General features: G+C 63.7%; 2 protein-coding genes across 4 annotated transcripts; both read right to left on the bottom strand.

The window, feature by feature from the left end:
* Positions 1 to 12,454, bottom strand: RASAL3 (RAS protein activator like 3; the record flags this gene model as incomplete). The annotated part of the gene is made up of 14 exons (XM_054002358.1): positions 12,170 to 12,454; positions 11,958 to 12,051; positions 11,040 to 11,161; positions 10,154 to 10,238; positions 9,471 to 9,532; positions 8,913 to 9,004; positions 7,698 to 7,821; positions 6,592 to 6,690; positions 4,848 to 5,384; positions 3,622 to 3,766; positions 2,518 to 2,662; positions 1,468 to 1,704; positions 174 to 375; positions 1 to 93 (listed from the first exon to the last, which is right to left on the bottom strand). Coding segments are annotated over exons 1-14 (2,322 nt in total), but the record flags the coding sequence as incomplete, so codon positions are not given.
* Positions 12,455 to 16,614: 4,160 nt separating this feature from the next.
* On the bottom strand, positions 16,615 to 20,284 carry LOC128821328 (zinc finger protein 665-like). Of its 3 annotated transcripts, none has more exons than XM_054002299.1 (3): positions 20,208 to 20,283; positions 19,865 to 19,967; positions 16,615 to 19,678 (listed from the first exon to the last, which is right to left on the bottom strand). In XM_054002299.1, the coding sequence occupies exons 2-3, from the start codon at positions 19,938 to 19,940 to the stop codon at positions 17,178 to 17,180; spliced, it is 2,577 nt and encodes an 858-aa protein (XP_053858274.1). In that variant the 5' UTR covers positions 19,941 to 19,967; positions 20,208 to 20,283; the 3' UTR covers positions 16,615 to 17,177. The 3 variants fall into 3 exon arrangements, with proteins under 3 accessions (XP_053858274.1, XP_053858273.1, XP_053858272.1); XM_054002298.1 differs by having other exon boundaries at positions 19,865 to 19,972; positions 20,208 to 20,269; XM_054002297.1 differs by having other exon boundaries at positions 19,865 to 20,284.
* Between the last annotated feature and the right edge of the window lie 87 nt (positions 20,285 to 20,371).

The raw sequence follows: 20,371 nt of genomic DNA, 5'->3' as shown, positions 1-20,371 counted from the left end.
GGTGGAGCTGAGGCGGACGGACACGGGGACAGGTGTCCCCTCCCTGATGGCCCTGAGGATGGTGGGCAGCGGCTCCAGCTCCTCCTGCGTGGCCTGCAGGGACACCACGGGGACATTACGGGTGGCCCGGGGGACACCCACGAAGAAGGAGGTGGCCAGAGGGGTGGTGGCACCTGGTCGAGGCTGGAGAAGATGTCACAGAGCAGCAGGTGGAGCGTGGCGAGCTCCAGGGCCAGGTCCACGTAGCCATCGTAGGTGGCCATGTGGGCGCTGGCCTCTGGGGTGGCCACGGCCTGCAGGAACTCGGTCATGGTGGCCCAGCTGCGCTCCAGGAAGTCGTTCATGAAGGTCATGTAGGGCTCCTTCTCGCCGAACCTGGGGTCAGCGCCATGGTCGTGGTCAAGGGGTCACCACCATGGTCTGGGGTCCACCAGCATGGTCAGGGGTCACCATCATGGTCTGGGGTCACCGCCATGGTCACATGGTCCACCAGCATGGTCAGGGGTCACCATCATGGTCTGGGGTCACCACCATGGTCAGGGGTCACCACCATGGTCTGGGGTCACCAGCATGGTCTGGGGTTGTCATCATAGTCATGGGTCAACGTCATGGTCAAGGGGTCACCACCATGGTCACATGGTCCACCATCATGGTCAGGGGTCACCACCATGGTCTGGGGTCATCATCATGGTCTGGGGTTGTCATCATGGTCATGGGTCACCACCATGGTCATGGGTCATTGTCATGGTCAAGGGGTCATCATCATGGTCATGGGTCATTGTCATGGTCAAGGGGTCATCATCATGGTCATGGGTCATTGTCATGGTCATGGGTCAACGTCGTGGTCATGGGTCATCGTCATGGTCAAGAGGTCACCACCATGGTCTGGGGTCACCACCATGATCACATGGTCCACCATCATGGTCAGAGGTCACCACCATGATCTGGGGTCATCGTCATGGTCAAGGGGTCATCGTCACGGTCACATGGTCCACCAGCATGGTCTGGGGTCACCGTAATGGTCTGGGGTCATCGTCATGGTCATGGGTCATTGTCATGGTCATGGGTCACTGTCATGGTCAAGAGGTCACCACCATGGTCTGGGATCATCGTCATGGTCATGGGTCATCGTCATGGTCAAGGGGTCATCATCAAGGTCTGGAGTCATGGTCATGGGTCAACGTCATGGTCAAGAGGTCATCATCATGGTCATGGGTCACAACCATGGTCATAGGTCACCACCATGGTCTGGGGTCACCACCATGGTCATGGTCAAAGGCCACTTTCAGGAGCATGGACCATCCAAACCAACTGTCCATGGCATGTTGGGGACAGCCCAAGTGCCCCGTGGTGCACTGGGGACAACCCAAACTTGGGGACAACCCAACTGCCCCATGACCCTCCACGGAGCACAGATGGGATGTCCCCACCAGCCCACGTCCCCGTCCCATCCCCACGGCCACCTACGTGGTGAAGTTGGCCAAGTTCTGGATGACCTTGGCCACCAGCGTGAGGGTGCGGGCGGTGGCCTCGCCGGGGTACTCCTGGACGAGGCCGAAGAGGCTCGGGGACATGATGGCCGGGCAGAGGAACCTCAGGAAGAGCGAGGCCGACACCAGGCGCTGGCCGATGGCCGCCTTGCCGCGCGCCGCGCACTCGTCGCGCCACGCCGCGAACACCTCGCCCAGCTCCGCCGGGAAGGACCTGGGCAGGGACACCGTGGTGGGGACCGGGGACCTGCCGGTGCCACCGTGGGGTGATGGGGGGGGTGTGGTGGCACCACCTCTGGGGTCGGCACCAAGTGGTTTTTGTGAGCATCTCCATGTGGGGCCCAAGGGTGGGTGGTGTCCATCTCCATCCGTGTCCCCAAACTTGTCCCCAGGTCCATCCTGGTGTCCACCACCATCCCTGTCCCCATCCCTGTCCCCAAGTCCATCCTGGTGTCCACCACCATCCCTGTCCCCATCCCTGTCCCCAAGTCCATCCTGGTGTCCACCACCATCCTTGTCCCCAAACTTGTCCCCAGGTCCATTCTGGTGTCCATCCCCATCCCTGTCCCCATCCCTGTCCCCAAGTCCATCCTGGTGTCCATCCCCATCCCTGTCCCCATCCCTGTCCCCAAACTTGTCCCAGATCCATCCTGGTGTCCATCACCATCCCTGTCCCCAAGCCCATCCTGGTGTCCATCCCCATCCCTGTCCCCATCCCTGTCCCCAAACTTGTCCCCAAGCCCATCCTGGTGTCCATCCCCATCCCTGTCCCCCATGTCTGTCCCTAAACTTGTCCCCAAGTCCATCCTGGTGCCCACCACCATGTCCACCCCAGGATGGAGCCCATCCCCCTGTCTGTCCCCATCTTTGTCCCCAGGTCCATGCTGTCACCCACCCCAAGATGGTGACAGTCCCCAACCCCACCCCTGGTGCCCATCCTGTCCCTGTCCCCACCCCCGTGTCCCAGCTTCTCCCAGGTTCTCCTGGCCCCGGTGCCACCCCGGGTGTCCCCCCAGGTGTCCCTCACTCGGAGCCGTCGGCGATGCGCCGCAGCGTCTCCTCGCAGACCTGCCGCAGGTGCTGCTGGTGCTCGGACAGCTCCGGCCCCGAGCACTTGCTGGGGTCCACCTCGGAGCTCTCCTCGGAGCTGCAGAGCTGGGCCACCACCTCCCCTGGGGACAGGGGACAGCCCGTGAGGGGACCGAGAGGTCACCGGGGTGGGGATGGACGTGAGGAACCCACACCACGTCTCCATGGATGGTCAGGGGTGTCCCAAAGTCCATGAGGGGAGCGAGACGTCACCACCACATCCCCATGGATGGTCAGGGATGTCCTACAACCCATGAGGGGATCGAGTGGTCACCACCACGTCCTCACGGGTGTCCCAAAGTCCATGGAGGGGATCGAGAGGTCACCACCATGTCCTCATGGATGGTCAGGTGTATCCCACAACCCATGAGGTGACCAAGAGGTCACCACCACATCCTCATGGATGGTCAGGGGTGTCCCAAAGTCCATGAGGTGACCAAGAGGTCATCACCACGTCCTCATGGGTGATCAGGGGTGTCCCACAGTCCATGAGGTGACCGAGAGGTCACCACCACATCCCCATGGATGGTCAGGGATGTCCTACAACCCATGAGGGGATCGAGTGGTCACCACCACATCCTCATGGGTGGTCAGGGGTCTCCCAAAGTCCATGAGGTGACCAAGAGGTCACCACCACGTCCCCATGGATGGTCAGGGACGTCCTACAACCCATGAGGGGATCGAGTGGTCACCACCACGTCCTCATGGGTGTCCCAAAGTCCATGGAGGGGATCGAGAGGTCACCACCACATCCTCATGGGTGGTCAGGGGTCTCCCAAAGTCCATGAGGTGACCAAGAGGTCACCACCACGTCCCCATGGATGGTCAGGGACGTCCTACAACCCATGAGGGGATCGAGAGGTCACCACCATGTCCCCATGGGTGGTCACAGGTGTCCCACAACCCATGAGGTGACCAAGAGGTCACCACCATGTCCTCATGGATGGTCAGGGGTGTCCCACAGCCCCCAGTGTCCAGTCCCACCCGAGGTGTCCTGCCCCCTGCCACCCGCCGGGATGTCCCCCGTGTCCCCTCGGCGTACCCAGCGTGTCCTGCAGGTACTTGGCCCCCACCAGCTTCATGTACTCGTCGATGGCCTTGGTGGCCAAGGTGTTCTCGCGGAAGATCAGCGCCTCGTGGTCATCGAAGCGGTCGAGCTCGGCCACGCCCAGGTCGATCAGGAACGACTGCGGGGACGCGTGGGGAAGGGTTTGGTGGCACCCGTGGCCCCAAAGGGCTCGGTGGCACCCGTGACCCCGAAATGACCGGGTCAACCCACGTCGGATCTCCTGGCATCTCCCGAGTGGTGTTTTCCATGTCTACAGTCTTGTCCCAACTCATCGAAGCCAACCCAAGTCAACCCAAGTCAACCCAACTCAACCCAACCCAATCCAGCCCAATGCATCCATCCCAACTCAACCCAATCCCAGCCAAGTCAACCCAACTCAACTCAACCCAACCCAACGCAACTCAACTCAACTCAACCCAATCCAACCCAATGCATCCATCCCAACTCAACCCAACCAAACCCAAGTCAACCCAACTCAACCCAACCCAACCCAACTCAACCCAACCCAACTCAACCCAACCCAACCCAATCCAACCCAGTGCATCCATCCTAACTCAATCCAATCCAACCCAATCCAACCCAACTCAACCCAATCCAATCCAATCCAATCCAATGCATCCATCCCAACTCAACCCATCCCAACTCAACCCATCCCAACTCAACCCAACCCAACCCAACCCAAGCTAACCCAACTCAACCCAACCCAACCCAATCCAACCCAATGCATCCATCCCAACCCAATCCAACACAACCCAACGCAACTCAACCAAACCCAATCCAACCCAACTCAACCCAATCCAATCCAATGCATCCATCCCAACTCAACCCATCCCAACTCAACCCAACCCAACCCAACCCAAGCTAACCCAATGCATCCATCCCAACCCAATCCAACACAACCCAACGCAACTCAACCCAACCCAATCCAACCCAATGCAACTCAACCCAACCCAACGCAACTCAACCCAACCCAATCCAATCCAATGCATCCATCCCAACCCAACCCAGCCCAACTCAACTCAATCCAATCCAACCCAACCCAACCCAACCCAACCCAACCCAACCCATCCTCACTCAACCCAACTCATCCAACCCATCTCATCGTCGTCCAACCCAACTCATACAACCCAACCCATGCCGACCCAACCCAGCCAACCCATCCAACCCAACCCCACCCCCCGTGCCCAACCCCGCCCCACCTTGGCCTTGCCGGTGCTCTGCAGGACGCGCACCAAAGCGCCGGCCAGCTCCTCCTTGTGCCGCGCGGCGATGGCCGGCTCCAGGCGGCCGCACAGCTCCCGGTAGTGGAAGGTGATGAACTCGGCCAACTCCTTGTAGCGCACGATGGGCAACACCCTCACCTCGCGGTAACGCCCGCGCAGCCGCACCGCCGGCGCCCGTTCGCCGCCGGCGCCGCTCAGGGCGTACCAACGCTCCAGGGGCTGCCGCGCCGCCGCCAGCTCGGCCAGCGGGATGGTGACGGCGGCCACCGGCTGCCAGTCGGGGTGGTCGTCGCGGCACAGGGCGACGGTGAGGGCGCGCGCCGGCGGCAGCGCGGCCAACTGGAAGAGCTCGCCCCAGAAGAGTTGTCCGTCGGCGCCGGCCGGCTTGGCCGTGGTGCGGGCGAAGACGGCGCCGTCCAGCTGGAGGTGGCAGCGGAGGCGGCGCCGCGGGGGGAGGTCCCGGCCCTCGTAGACCCAAAGGGTCAGCGCCAGCTCCAGGCGCTCGCAGCTGTCCTGGTGGGGTGGGGGACACGGGGACAAGAGGGGACAAAGGGGACAAAGGGACAAAGGGGACAAAGGGACAAAGGGGACAAAGGGGACAAAGGGACAGAGGGGAAAAAGGGGACAAAGGGGACAAGAGGGGACAAAGGGGACAAAGAGGGGATGAGAGAGGGGGTCATGGGGACAAAGGGGACAAAGGGACAAAGGGGAAAAAGGGGACAAAGGGGACAAGAGGGGACAAAGGGGACAAGGGGCACAAAGGGGGACAAGGGGGCCATGAGGGCAAGGGGACAAAGGGGACAGGAGGGGACAAAGGGGACAAAGGGGGATGTGAGTGGAGGTCATGGGGACAAGGGGACAAAGGGTCAAGGGGGACAAAGGGGACAAAGGGGACAAAGGGGACAAGGAGGATGTAGGTGGGGGTCATGGTGACAAGGGGACAGGGGGACAAAGGGACAAAGGGGACAAAGAGGACAAGGGGGCCATGAGGGCAAGGGGACAAAGGGGACAAGGGGGACAAAGTGGACAAGGGGACAAGGGGGTCATGGGGACAAAAGGCACAAAGGGGACAAAAGGGACAAAGGGGCAAAGGGGACAAAGGGGCAAAGGGGACAAGGGGATAATGGGGACAATGGGGACAAGAGGGGACAAAAGGGACAAAAGGGACAAAGGGGACAAAAGGGACAAAGGGGCAAAGGGGATGAGAGAGGGGGTCATGGGGACAAAGGGGACAAGGGGCACAAAGGGGGACAAGGGGACAAAGGGGACAAAAGGGACAAAGGGGCAAAGGGGACAAGGGGATAATGGGGACAGTGGGGACAAGAGGGGACAAAAGGGACAAATGGGACAAGGGGGACAAGGGGGACAAGGGGACAAGGGGACAAGGGGGATGTGGGTGGCGGTCAAGGGGACAAAGTGACAAAGGGGACGAGGGGACAAGAGGACAAGGGGACAAGGGGGATGTCCCACAGGGTGGCAGTCATGGTGACAAGGGGACGCACGGAGGGGACATGGAGGAGGGGACAAGAAGGGCCACAAGGCCAGGAGGGGACATGGGGGACACTGAGGATGCTCCGTGCCGGGCAGTTCATGCCTCAGTTTCCCCACCCAGCCCAAGGACAGGAGAGCCCGATGAGGGGGCTGGGGGTGGCAGGGCGTCGCCGAGGTGTCCCCGAGGTGTCCCCGAGGTGTCCCCAGGGTGTCCCCGAGGTGTCCCCACCTTGTTGGGCTGGGCTGTCCGGCGCAGCTCCTCGATCCAGCGGTCGCGCTCGGCCAGGGAGGCGCAGCCGAAGGAGCGGCTGCCCTCGGGCGTGATCACCTGAGGGGACACAAGGGACACTGAGGGGACAGCGAGGGACACTGGGGGACACTGAGGGACACTGAGGGTAACAGGACACTGAGGGTGACAGGACACCGAGGGGACACTGAAGGTGACAGGACACTGAGGGGACACTGAGGGACACCGGGGACACTGAGGGGACACCGAGGGACACTGAGGGTAACAGGACACTGAGGGTGACAGGACACCGAGGGGACACTGAAGGTGACAGGACACTGAGGGGACACTGAGGGACACCAGGGGACACTGAGGGTGACAGGACAATGAGGGGACACCAGGGGACACTGAGGGTGATGGGGACAGCAAGGGGACACTGAGGGGACACTGAGGGACACTGAGGGTGACAGGGACACTCTTTTGGGCTCTGGGTGCCCTTTTTGGGATCCGGGTGCCCCGGCAGGGTACCTGGGGTGCCTTGGGTGCCCTTGTTGGGGTCCGGGTGCCCCCTCAGGGTCCCTGGGGTGCCCTGGGTGCCCCTTTTTTGGGCTCTGGGTGCCCTTTTTGGGCTCTGGGTGCCCCCTCAGGGTCCCTGGGGTGCCCTGGGTGCCCTTTTTGGGCTCTGGGTGCCCCCTCAGGGTCCCTGGGGTGCCCTGGGTGCCCTTTTTTGGGCTCTGGGTGCCCTTTTTGGGGTCCAGGTGCCCCGTCAGTGTCCCTGGGGTGCCCTGTCAGGGTCCCTGGGGTGTCCTGGGTGCCCTTTTTTGGGCTCTGGGTGCCCTTTTTGGGCTCTGGGTGCCCTTTTTGGGGTCCGGGTGCCCCGTCAGGGTCCCCTGGGTGCCCTTTTTTGGGGTCTGGGTGCCCTTTTTGGGCTCTGGGTGCCCCCTCAGGGTCCCTGGGGTGCCCTGTCAGGGTCCCTGGGGTACCCTGGGTGCCCTTTTCTGGGCTCTGGGTGCCCTTTTTTGGGGTCCGGGTGCCCCCTCAGGGTCCCTGGGGTGCCCTGGGTGCCCCTCCAGGCGCCCCCCGTGCCCCCCGAGCCCCCCGGGCCGTACCTGGAAGCAGAAGCGCTCGCCCACCAGGCTGCCGTGCAGCGGCCGCACGACGACGTTGGCAGCCCTGAGGTCCAGCTCGGGCGGTGGCACCAGGGAGTCGCGGGAAGCGCTGCGGCTGGGGAGCCTGAGGGGACAGCAGGGCACCCCAAAAAAGGGACACTGAGGGGAGCCTGAGGGGACAGCAGGGCACCCCAAAAAAGGGACACTGAGGGGAGCCTGAGGGGACAGCAGGGCACCCCAAAAAGGGACACTGAGGGGACAGCAGGGCACCCCAAAAAGGGACACTGAGGGGAGCCTGAGGGGACAGCAGGGCACCCCAAAAAGGGACAGTGAGGGGAGCCTGAGGGGACAGCAGGGCACCCCAAAAAAGGGACACTGAGGGGAGCCTGAGGGGACAGCAGGGCACCCCAAAAAGGGACAGTGAGGGGACAGCAGGGCACCCCAAAAAAGGGACACTGAGGGGAGCCTGAGGGGACAGCAGGGCACCCCAAAAAAGGGACACTGAGGGGACAGCAGGGCACCCCAAAAAGGGACACTGAGGGGACAGCAGGGCACCCCAAAAAAGGGACACTGAGGGGACAGCAGGGCACCCCAAAAAGGGACATTGAGGGGAGCCTGAGGGGACAGCAGGGCACCCCAAAAAGGGACACTGAGGGGACAGCAGGGCACCCCAAAAAAGGGACACTGAGGGGAGCCTGAGGGGACAGCAGGGCACCCCAAAAAGGGACACTGAGGGGACAGCAGGGCACCCCAAAAAAGGGACACTGAGGGGAGCCTGAGGGGACAGCAGGGCACCCCAAAAAAGGGACACTGAGGGGACAGCAGGGCACCCCAAAAAGGGACATTGAGGGGACAGCAGGGCACCCCAAAAAGGGACACTGAGGGGACAGCAGGGCACCCCAAAAAGGGACACTGAGGGGACAGCAGGGCACCTCAAAAAAGGGACAGTGAGGGGACAGCAGGGCACCCCAAAAAAGGGACATTGAGGGGACAGCAGGGCACCCCAAAAAAGGGACATTGAGGGGACAGCAGTGTCACCGGGACCCCAAAAAAGGGACAGCAGGACCACCGGGACCCCCAAAAAGGGACATTGAGGGGAGCCTGAGGGGACAGCAGGGTCACCGGGACCCCCAGAAAGGGACATTGAGGGGACAGCAGGGCCACCGGGACCCCAAAAGGGGACAGCAGTGTCACCGGGACAGGAGTGGCCCCTACCTGTCACCCTCGGGGACTGTCACCACCCCTGGGTCGCTTTTGGTGCCACCGCGGCTTTTCCTGTCCCGGAGGAGCCTCTTCCACAGCAGCCCCTGGGGACAGCGACAGGTGACACAGGGGACACAGGGGTGGGGACAGGTGACAGGGGACACAGGGGTGGGGACAGCGACAGGTGACAAAGGGGACACAAGAGTGGGGACAGGTGACAGGTGACAAAGGGGTGGGGACAGCGACAGGTGACAGGGGACACAGGGGTGGGGACAGGGACAGGTGACAGGGGACAGGGGACAAGGACAGTGACAGGGACAGGTGACAGGGACAGGTGACAGGGGAGGTGACAGCGACAAGGACAGGGACAGGTGACAGAGATGACAGTGACAGGTGACAGTGACAAGTGACAAGGACACGTGACAGAGGGGACAGGTGACGAGGAGGTGACAGTGACAGGTGACAGTGACAGGGGAGGTGACAGAGGTGACAGTGCCAGGTGACAGGTGACAGTGACAGGTGACAGGTGACAGGTGACAGTGACAGGTGACAGTGCCAGCGCTGTCCCACCTTGACGTTGCTGAGCTGGGAGCTCGGGGGGGTCTCACTGCGGGGGCTGCGCTCGGCCGGGCCTGGGGGGGCAGTGAGCGCCCAGTATAAACCAGTATAACCCAGTATAACCCGGTATAGCCCAGTATAGCCCAGTGCTCCCAGTATAACCCAGTATAGCCCAGTATAGCCCAGTGCTCCCAGTATAACCCAGTACTCCCAGTATAACCCAGTGCCCCCCAGTGCTCCCCAGTACCCCCCAGTCCATCCCAGTATCCCCAGTCCATCCCAGTATCCCCCAGTGCCCCCCAGTTCCCAGTGCCCCCCCGTCCATCCCAGTCCATCCCAGTACCCCCAGTTCCTGGTGCCCCCCCAGTGCCCCCCAGTCCATCCCAATCCCTCCCAGTGCCCCCCAGTATAACCCAGTTCCCAGTGCCCCCCAGTCCATCCCAGTACCCCCAGTACCCCCCCAGTCCATCCCAGTATTCCCCAGTCCCTTCCACTGCCCCCAGTGCCCCCCAGTGCCCCCCAGTCCATCCCAGTCCATCCCAGTACCCCCAGTTCCCGGTGCCCCCCAGTGCCCCCCCAGTATCCCCCAGTCCATCCCAGTACCCCCCAGTCCATCCCAGTATCCCCCAGTCCCTTCCAGTGTCCCCCAGTGCCCCCCAGTCCCCCCAGTTCCCGGTGTCCCCCCGTGTCCTCACCCGGGTCCCTCCCGCCCGCCGGAGGCTCGGTGGCCTCGGAGGTGGCACCGCCAGCCGGGGGGGACGCGCCACCGCGCCACCGCGCCTGGGGACAGCGCCAGGGCCACCGGTGACACCCCGGGGACACCCTGGGGACACCCTGGGGACACCCCGGGGACACCCCGAGTGCCACCCACCCTGGGGACACCACCACTGCCACCCGACAGGGGACACTGCCAGTGCCACCCACCCTGGGGACACCCTGGGGACACCCCGAGTGCCACCCACCCTGGGGACACCACCATTGCCACCCGACAGGGGACACCGCCAGTGCCACCCCGGGGACACCCTGGGGACACCCCGAGTGCCACCCACCCTGGGGACACCCCGGGGACACCCTGAGTGCCACCCTGGGGACACCCCGAGTGCCACCCGACAGGGGACACCCCGAGTGCCACCCGACAGGGGACACCCCGAGTGCCACCCACCCTGGGGACACCCTGGAGACACCCCGAGTGCCACCCTGGGGACACCCCGAGTGCCACCCGACAGGGGACACCCCGAGTGCCACCCACCCTGGGGACACCCTGGGGACACCCTGGGGACACTGACAGTGCCACCCTGGGGACATCCCGAGTGCCACCCACCCTGGGGACACCCTGGGGACACTGACAGTGCCACCCTGGGGACATCCCGAGTGCCACCCACCCTGGGGACACCCTGGGGACACTGACAGTGCCACCCTGGGGACATCCCGAGTGCCACCCTGGGGACACCCTGACACCCCGAGTGCCACCCGACAGGGGACACTGCCAGTGCCACCCTGGGGACACCCCGAGTGCCACCCAGGGGACACCCCGAGGTGGCACCCTGCCACCCTGGGGACACTGCCGATGTCCCCGCTCACCTCCTCGTCCCTGCCCAGTGGCACCAGGTGTCCGTCCAGCAGCGAGAACTGGGACACGTCCCACACGGTGGCATCGGGTGGCACCGGGGCCACCGGCGGCGGGGATGTCCCCAGGGGGGTCACTGAGGGGACAGAACGGGGGGTGGCTGCCCACAGGGTCACTGTCACCCACGGGGGGGGACACGTGGCCATGGAGGTGCCACCACAGGTGAGGTGACACCAAGGACATGGAGGTGTCACCATGGGTGTGGTGACACCAAGGACATGGAGGTGCCACCATGGGTGAGGTGACACCAAGGGCCACAATCGCCCCAAAACCCCTCACCCCAAAATCCTTCACCCCATAAATCCATCACCCCAAAAACCCCTCTGCATCCCAAAACCCCAAACCCCCTCACCCCATAAATCCATCACCCCAAACCCCCCCGCACCCCAAAACCCCTCACCCCATAAACCCCTCACCCCAAACCCCGCACCCCAAGACCTCGCACCTAACCCCGCACCCCAAAACCCTGCACCCCAAACCCCTCCGCACCCCAAAAACCCCTCCCCCCATAAACTCCTCACCCCATAAATCCATCAACCCAAAACCCCGCACCCCAAAACCCTTCACCCCAAACCTCCCCTCACCCCAAACCCCCACACCCCAAACCCCCTCACCCCATAAATCCATCACCCCAAACCCCCTCACCCCAAACCCCCGCACCCCAAAACCCCGCACCCCCAAAACCCCGCACCCCAAAACCATTCTCCCCAAAACCCCTCACCCCAAAATCCTTCACCCCATAAATCCATCACCCCAAACCCCCCCCCGCACCCCAAAACCCCGCACCCCAAACCCCCTCACCCCAAACCCCCTAACCCCAAACCCCCGCACCCCAAACCCCCTCACCCCATAAATCCATCACCCCAAAAAACCCCCCCTCACCCCAAACCCCTCACCTGCCCCATCCAGCTCCGCCCTGGCTCCGCTCTCGCCGCGTCCCCTCCTGCCCACGGCGCGCAGGTACCGCTGCAGGGGTGGCCTGGTCCCCTCGTGTCCCCCGCTGTCCCCCGCTGTCCCCCGCTGTCCCCCTCGTGTCCCCCGCTGTCCCCCGCTGTCCCCTCGTGTCCCCCGCACCCTTGGGTGCCTTGGAGGGGGCGGAAAACGCCCTCCGGAACAGCGAGCGCCGCGCGCTGGCCTTGGGGACACCCCTGTCGCCAGCCCTGTCGCCAGCCCTGTCGCCACCCCTGTCGCCAGCCCTGTCGCCCTCGGTGTCGGGGTGGCTGTAGGAGCGCTTCCAGCCCTGCAGCCTCGCCCAGCGCCGGCTCCCCGGGGACCCCCCGCTCTTTTCGGGGTCCCCTCCCGTGCGCCACTTGTAGGTCTTCAGCAGGGCGGGGGGCTCGGGGGTGGCCGGGGGGGCTTCCACCTCCATCTGGGGGGGGGGGAGGAGGGAAGGAGAGGGATTTTTGGGGGGGGTTCAAAGGGTGGGTTTGGGGTTGGGGGCAGTGGGGGGAGTCAGTTTTGGGGTTGAGGGGGTGGGGGGAGTCAGTTTTGGGGGGGTTTAGGGGGTGGATTTGGGGTTGGGGAGATGAGAAGAATCATTTGGGGGGGGGGTTAAGGGGTGGATTTGGGGTTGGGAGGATGGGGGGAGCTGAATTTGGGGGGTTTAGGGGGTGGATTTGGGGTTGGGGAGTCAGTTTTGCGGGTGGGTTTGGGGTTGGGGGCAGTGGGGGGAGTCAGTTTTGGGGGGGTTTAGGGGGTGGATTTGGGGTTGGGGGATGGGGGAGCTGAATTTGGGGGGGTTCATAGGGCTGGATCTGGGGGCAGTGGGGGGGCACAGGACAGAGGGACAGGGGGACACGGCGACAGGGGGACACGGTGACAAGGGGACAGGGTGACATGGGAAACACGGTGACACGGGGGACAGGAGGACACGGGGGACACGGTGACAGGGGGACACAGTGACAGGGGGGCACTGTGACTAGGGGAGAGGGTGACACTGTGACAGGGGGACAGGGGGATACGGTGACTGGGGGACAGGGGGACAAGAGGACAGGGGGACAGGGTGACAGGGGGACAGGGGGACAGGAGGGACAGGGGGACACGGGGGACAGGGGGACAGGGTGACAAGGGGACAGGGGGACAGGGTGACACAGTGACAGGGGGGACAGGGTGACGGGGGGACACGGTGACAGGGGGACAGGAGGACAGGGGGACAGGGGGACACGGTGACAGGGTGACACTGTGACGGGGGGACAGGGGAGCACAGTGACACTGTGACAGGGTGACAAGGGGACAGGGGGGACAGGGTGACACGGTGACAGGGGGACAGGGTGACACTGTGACAGGGGGACAGGGTGACAGGGGGACAGGGGGGACAGGGGGACAGGAGGGACAGGGGGACACGGGGGACAGGGGCTCAGGGTGACACTGTGACGGGGGGACAGGGGAGCACAGTGACACTGTGACAGGGTGACAAGGGGACAGGGGGGACAGGGTGACACTGTGACAGGGGGACTCAGGGGACAGGGGGACACTCTGACAGGGGGACAGGGGGACAGGGGAGCACAGTGACACTGTGACAGGGGGACAGGGAGACACGGTGACAGGGTGACAGGGGAGCACAGTGACAGGGTGACACTGTGACAGAGTGACAGGGGGACAGGGTGACACGGTGACAGGGTGACACTGTGACAGGGTGACAGGGGAGCACAGTGACAGGGTGACACTGTGACAGGGTGACAGGGGAGCACAGTGACAGGGTGACACTGTGACAGGGTGACAGGCGCCCCGCCAGCCCCGGGCGCGGGCGGCACCGGAGGCGTTTCCGTCGCGCCCCAACCGCGCTTCCCCTCCCCCATCCCCCGCTCCCCCCGCACTTTGGGGACCCCCCCCCGACCCCCCCCCCCCCCCCACTTTGTCACCCCCACCCGCAGGGGCGGGGGGGGCTCGGTGGCACCGCAGGACCCCCCCCCTCTCTGTGCCACCCCCGAGGTGGCACCTGCGCTTTTTTTTTGTCACCGCCGCGCGCGCCAATTTGTCACCCCAAAGCGGGGTGTGGGGGGGGGGGGGGGGTGGCCACATCCTACAGCCATGGGGGGGGGGGAGGAGGTGACAATTTTTGGGGTCCCCCCGAGGATGCTGCGCCCCCCCCCCCCCCCCGGCAGCATCCCCCCGAGGTGACTTTTTTGGGGGAGTTTTTTTGGAGGTCCCGTCCCCCCCCCCCCTCCCACCCCCGCGGTACCTCCGGTGCTGCGCCCGCGCTCGGCCCCGGTTCCTGCCGCGGCTTCCCCATGTGACCGGGCAGGAGTTTCAGTCACACCCTCACCTCCTCCTCCTCCTCCTCCTCCTCCTCCTCCTCCTCCTCCTCCTCGGGGAGGTGATGTCGCCTCTCCCCGCTGGGGACACACCCGCGACCACCGCCGGCGACACCCCTCGAAGGGCTGGAGGTGGCTCCTGGAGGTCCCCCCCCCCCCCCCCTCCACGATGTGACACTTGAGGGTCTCGGGATGCTGAGGTGACATTTTTGGGAGGTGGGTGCTGAAGTTGCCACCTGTCAGCGCGTGCCTCAGTTTCCCCCTGGCTCTGCAGGCGCCACCCGGAGGTGATGTTCTGGATCTGGGTTTTTTTTTTTTTTGTTTGGGGGGGGGTTGGGCTACTGGGATGGGCTGGTGGGCCAGTGGGGTGGGCCAGGGTGTGGTCACGTTGGTGGTCATCTGGGCTGGGGGCTGCAGGACCAGGGGTCATCCAGAGCAGTGTCCAGCTGGGATCCATGGTCTGGTGTCCACCTGGACCAGTGTCCAACTGGGATCCACGGTCTGGTGTCCACCTGGACCAGTGTCCACCTGGCACCCATGGTCTGGTGTCCATCCGGACAGGTGTCCAGCTGGGACCCGTGGTCTGGTGTCCATCCAGACCAGTGTCCATCTGGGACCCATGGTCTGGTGTCCATCCAGACCAGTGTCCAGCTGGGATCTATGGTCTGGTGTCCACCTGGACCAGTGTCCATCTGGACCAGTGTCCGGCTGGGACCCGTGGTCTGGTGGCCATCTGGACTGGTGTCCATCCAAACTGGCACCCATGGTCTGGTGTCCATCTGGACCAACCATGTCCCCATCCATGGCAATGTCCCCATCCACGTCCATGTCCCACCATGTCCCCATCCACGGCCGTGTCCCACCATGTCCCCATCCATGACCGTGTTCCACCATGTCCATGTCCATGACCGTGTTCCACCATGTCCATGTCCAACCATGTCCCCATCCCCATCCATGTCCATGTCCCCATCCATGTCCAACCATGTCCCCATCTATGACCATGTCCCCATCCATGTCCATGTCCTCCACATGTCCCCATCCATGGCCACGTCCCACCATGTCCCCATCTATGACCATGTCCCACCATGTCCCCCTCCATGTCCATGTCCCTCTCCATGTCCATGTCCCACCATGTCCCCATCCATGTCCATGTCCCCCTCCATGTCCACGTCCCCATTCATGTCCATGTCCAACCATGTCCCCATCTATGACCATGTCCCACCACATCCCCCTCCATGTCCATGTCCCTCTCCATGTCCATGTCCCCACATGTCCCCATCCATGTCCATGTCCCCCTCCATGTCCACGTCCCCATCCATGTCCATGTCCCCCACATCTCCCCATCCATGTCCATGTCCATGTCCATGTCCGTGTCCGTGTCCCCCACATCTCCCCATCCATGTCCATGTCCCCCTCCATGTCCACGTCCCCATCCATGTCCATGTCCATGTCCATGTCCGTGTCCCCCATGTCCCCATCCATGTCCACGTCTCCATCCATGTCCATGTCCCCCACATGTCCCCATGTCCGTGTCCCCATCCATGTCCATGTCCATGTCCCCCATGTGTCCCCCACCCATGTCCATGTCCCCCACATCTCCCCATCCATGTCCATGTCCCCATCCACGTCCATGTCCCCATCCATGTCCATGTCCCCATCCACGTCCATGTCCCCCACATGTCCCCACCCATGTCCATGTTCCCATCCACGTCCATGTCCCCATCCATGTCTATGTCTCCATCCATGTCCATGTCTCTATCCATGTCCATGTCCCCATCCACGTCCATGTCCCCATCCATGTCCATGTCCCCATCCACGTCCATGTCCCCCCACACGTCCCCACCCATGTCCATGTTCCCACCCATGTCCATGTTCCCATCCACGTCCATGTCCCCACATGTCCCCATCCATGTCCATGTCCCCATCCATGTCCATGTCCCCATCCATGTCCATGTCCATGTCCGTGTCCATGTCCCCCACATCTCCCCATCCATGTCCATGTCTCCATCCATGTCCACGTCTCCATCCATGTCCATGTCCCCACATGTCCCCATCCATGTCCACGTGTCCCCATCCATGTCCACGTCTCCATCCATGTCCATGTCCCCCACATCTCCCCATCCATGTCCATGTCTCCATCCATGTCCACGTCTCCATCCATGTCCATGTCCATGTCCGTGTCCATGTCCCCCACATCTCCCCATCCATGTCCATGTCTCCATCCATGTCCACGTCTCCATCCATGTCCATGTCCCCACATGTCCCTATCCATGCCTCAGACCAACGTTTTTATTTCTCTCCCAGTTCCAGGGCTGTCAAAGGGATGAACAGGAACCTTTCCATTCCGAAACCAAAACGAACAGATCAACGTGTCCCCGCTGGCAGAGCATCCACGTGCTTGGACGGGCGGGAAGAACCTTTTTTGGAGGGTTTTCCACCCCACTGCCTCCAAAATTGTGGGTTTTGCCCCAATCCCACTCCATTTCGCCGTGGAAGATGCCCGTGGGCCAGAGAGAAACAAAATGATGGATTTATGTTGGAGAAGACCTCCAAGGCTATCCAGTGTTGCTTAAGACCACCACAAGAAGGAAAAAGTGAGTTTTTTCTAGGGTCAAAAGTTGACAAATCTGCTCTCCGCACAACGGATTTCTGATGTTGGCCTGCGGATGTGCCCAGGTGCCCACGGGGAGCCGGGAGGACACGGAGCCCCCCAGGCAGGTGTCTTCCCAACACGGATCACCGGGGCTCTGCCCACCGGGGATCATCCAGCGCGGATCCTCCCGCGGGGGACGGAGCTGGAGCGGCGCACGGAGCTCTTCCCGCGCTCGGGGGATGCCCTCAGTGGTGCTTCCACTGGTGCCTGGCCAGGAGGGAGCTCCTGGTGAAGATCTTCCCACACTGGGGACACGGCTGGGGCCTGTCCCCGGCGTGGCTGAGCCGGTGTTTGGCGAGGTAGGAGCTGCGCTTGAAGCCCCTCTTGCAGTCGGGGCAGCGGAAGGGCTTCTCCCCTGAGAGCGTGCACCAGTGGCTCTGGAGAGCGGAGCTGCTCTGGAACCTCCTCTGGCACTGGTCACACTGGTAGGGACTGTCCTCGCTGTGGCTCCTCTGGTGGACAATCAGGCTGGAGCCTGTGCTGAAGCTCTTCCCGCACTGCCCGCACTCGTAGGGCCGTTCTCCCGTGTGGATGCTGTGGTGGACAATCAGGCTGGAGCGTGTGCTGAAGCTCTCCCCACACCGGGGACACTCGTAGGGCCTCTCCCCGGTGTGGACGCGCCGGTGGATGGTGAGGTCGGAGTTGTGCTTGAAGCCCTTCCCGCAGTCGGGGCAGCGGAAGGGCCTCTCGTCTGAGTGAACGCGCTGGTGCTTGAGAAGCTCAGAGCTGCTCGCAAACCTCTTCTGGCACTGCCCACACTTGTAGGGCCTCTCCCCGGTGTGGATCCTCTGGTGGACAGTCAGGCTGGAGTTCTCGCTGAAGCTCTTCCCGCACTCCCCACACTCGTAGGGCCTCTCCCCGGTGTGGATCCTCCGGTGGGTGACGAGGGCGGAGTTCGCCCTGAAGCCCTTCCCGCAGTCGGGGCAGCGGAAGGGCCTCTCGTCCGTGTGGATGCGCTGGTGCCTGAGGAGACCAGGGCTGGTGTGAAACCTCTTCCCGCACTGATCGCACTCGTAGGGCCTCTCCCCGGTGTGGCTCCTCCGGTGTTTCATCATGCACGTGCTCGTCCTGAAGCCCTTCCCACACTGGGGACACTCGTAGGGCCTCTCCCCCGTGTGGATCCTGCGGTGTTTGACCAGCGCGGAGCTCGAACTGAAGCTCTTCCCACACTCCCCACACTTGTAGGGCCTCTCCCCCGTGTGGATCCTGCGGTGTTTGACCAGCGCGGAGCTCGAAACGAAGCCCTTCCCACACTGCCCACACTTGAAGGGCCTCTCCCCCGTGTGGATTCTGGAGTGGTAGAGCAGGGAGGATTTACAACTGAAGCTCTTCCCGCATTCCGAGCACTTGGTTGGCTTCTCCCCATCGTGGAGCTGCTTGTGGACCCCCAGCTCCGAGCTCTGGCCACCTCCCCGGCCCAGGGTGGATCCACGCCGCTGCCCCGTGTGGATCCTCTGGTGGACCATCAGGTGGGAGCTCTGCCTGAAGCTCTTCCCACACTGCCCGCACTCGTAGGGCCGTTCTCCCGTGTGGATGCTGTGGTGGACGATCAGGCTGGAGCGTGTGCTGAAGCTCTTCCCACACCGGGGACACTTGTAGGGCCTCTCCCCGGTGTGGATCCTCTGGTGGACAATCAGGCTGGAGCGTGTGCTGAAGCTCTTCCCACACCGGGGACACTTGTAGGGCCTCTCCCCGGCGTGGATGCGCCGGTGGATGGTGAGGGCGGACTTCCGGTTGAAGCCCTTCCCGCAGTCGGGGCAGTGGAAGGGCCTCTCGTCTGAGTGAACGCGCTGGTGCTTGAGAAGCTCAGAGCTGCTCACAAACCTCTTCTGGCACTGATGGCACTCGTAGGGCCTCTCCCCGGTGTGGCCCCTCTGGTGGACAGTCAGGCTGGAGCTCTCTCTGAAGCTCTTCCCACACTGCCCACACTTGTAGGGCCTCTCCCCGGTGTGGCTCCTCTGGTGGACGTTCAGGCTGGAGCTCTCTCTGAAGCTCTTCCCACACTGGGGACATTTGTAGGGCCTCTCACCGGTGTGGATCCTCTGGTGGACGTTCAGGCTGGACTTCGACCTGAAGCCCTTCCCACACTCCCCACACGCGTACGGCTTCTCCCCGGTGTGGATCCTCTGGTGGACATTCAGTTGGGATCCCGAACTGAAGCTCTTCCCACACTCCCCACACGCGTACGGCTTCTCCCCGGTGTGGATCCTCTGGTGGACGTTCAGGCTGGAGCTCTCTCTGAAGCCCTTCCCACACTGGGGACATTTGTAGGGCCTCTCCCCAGTGTGGATCCTCTGGTGGACGTTCAGGCTGGACTTCGACCTGAAGCCCTTCCCGCACTCCCCACACGCGTACGGCCTCTCCCCGCTGTGGATCCTCTGGTGGACGACCAGCTCGGATCTCCGCCTGAAGCTCTTCCCGCACTCCGAGCACTCGTGGGGCTTCTCCCCATCCTGGAGCGGCTCGTGGAGCCCCAGCTCCGAGCTCCGGCCGCCTCCCCGGCCCGGGCTGGCTCTTTCCCCCTGGGATCCCCGCCATCTGCGCTCGCAGCCCCTCCTCGCGAGGCATCTCCGGGGCTTTTCCTCCCCGTTGGGTTCCTGCGCCGCGGAGCCGCTCCAAAGGGCCTCTTCCAGCAGGTTCTGCCGCGGGCATTTCTCCTCCCTGCTCTCCACGCCCGGCTCCTGCTCTGGGGGAGGAAGGACAAGGAGAGGATGGGATTTGCCTCCGGGCCCCAGGCAAGGGCAAGGAGATCCCCGCAGCGCGTCCCCGGCAGGACGGCGGTGGCAGCGGGGCTGTCCTGCAGCCGGGGGCCGTGCCGGGCTGGGACACGGAGCAGCACAGAGGGGGAAAGGGGCGCTGACTTCCTCCTCACCTGCCTGGGGCTCCCGGGCCATCTTCCTCTTCCTCGCCGCCCCCTCCTCCTCCTCCTGCTGCTGCTGCTGCTGCATCGGGCCGAGGCTGGGGAGTGGGAAATGCTGCTCTGGGGGAGAACAAGGGCTGGGCGCGCTGCCTTCGATGGTGCCGCTGCCCGAGCGCGGCTGCACAAGGCAGCGCCCCCCTTCCAGCCTCGGGGGGCCCGGAGCCCGCTCCTCCCCGGCCTCCCCCACCCCTCCAGCCTGCCGGGGGTCCCCGGGCTCCGCCATCGCCCCTCGGCGCTCTCCCCGCTCCGGGGCTCCCGCCTTCCCCGCCGGGGCGAGCTGCCGCTCCCCGCTCACCTGCGGCTGCCGGGCGGGCGATGCCGGCGGAGCCGGGGCAGCTGCGGCCTGAGCGGGGCAACCGCGTGGCCTGCGGGCTGCTCCTCCTCTTCCTCTTCCCGCTCCTCCTCTTCCTCTTCCCGCTCCTCCTCTTTCTTTGTCCCTCCTCTTCCTCTTCTTACTCC

The sequence above is a fragment of the Vidua macroura genome, chromosome 39, assembly GCF_024509145.1.
Source record: "Vidua macroura isolate BioBank_ID:100142 chromosome 39, ASM2450914v1, whole genome shotgun sequence".
In the NCBI taxonomy this organism is placed as follows: Eukaryota; Metazoa; Chordata; class Aves; order Passeriformes; family Viduidae; genus Vidua; species Vidua macroura.
The sequence above is the reverse complement of the archived record's forward strand: the minus strand, read 5'-3'. Positions and strand labels throughout refer to the sequence as shown.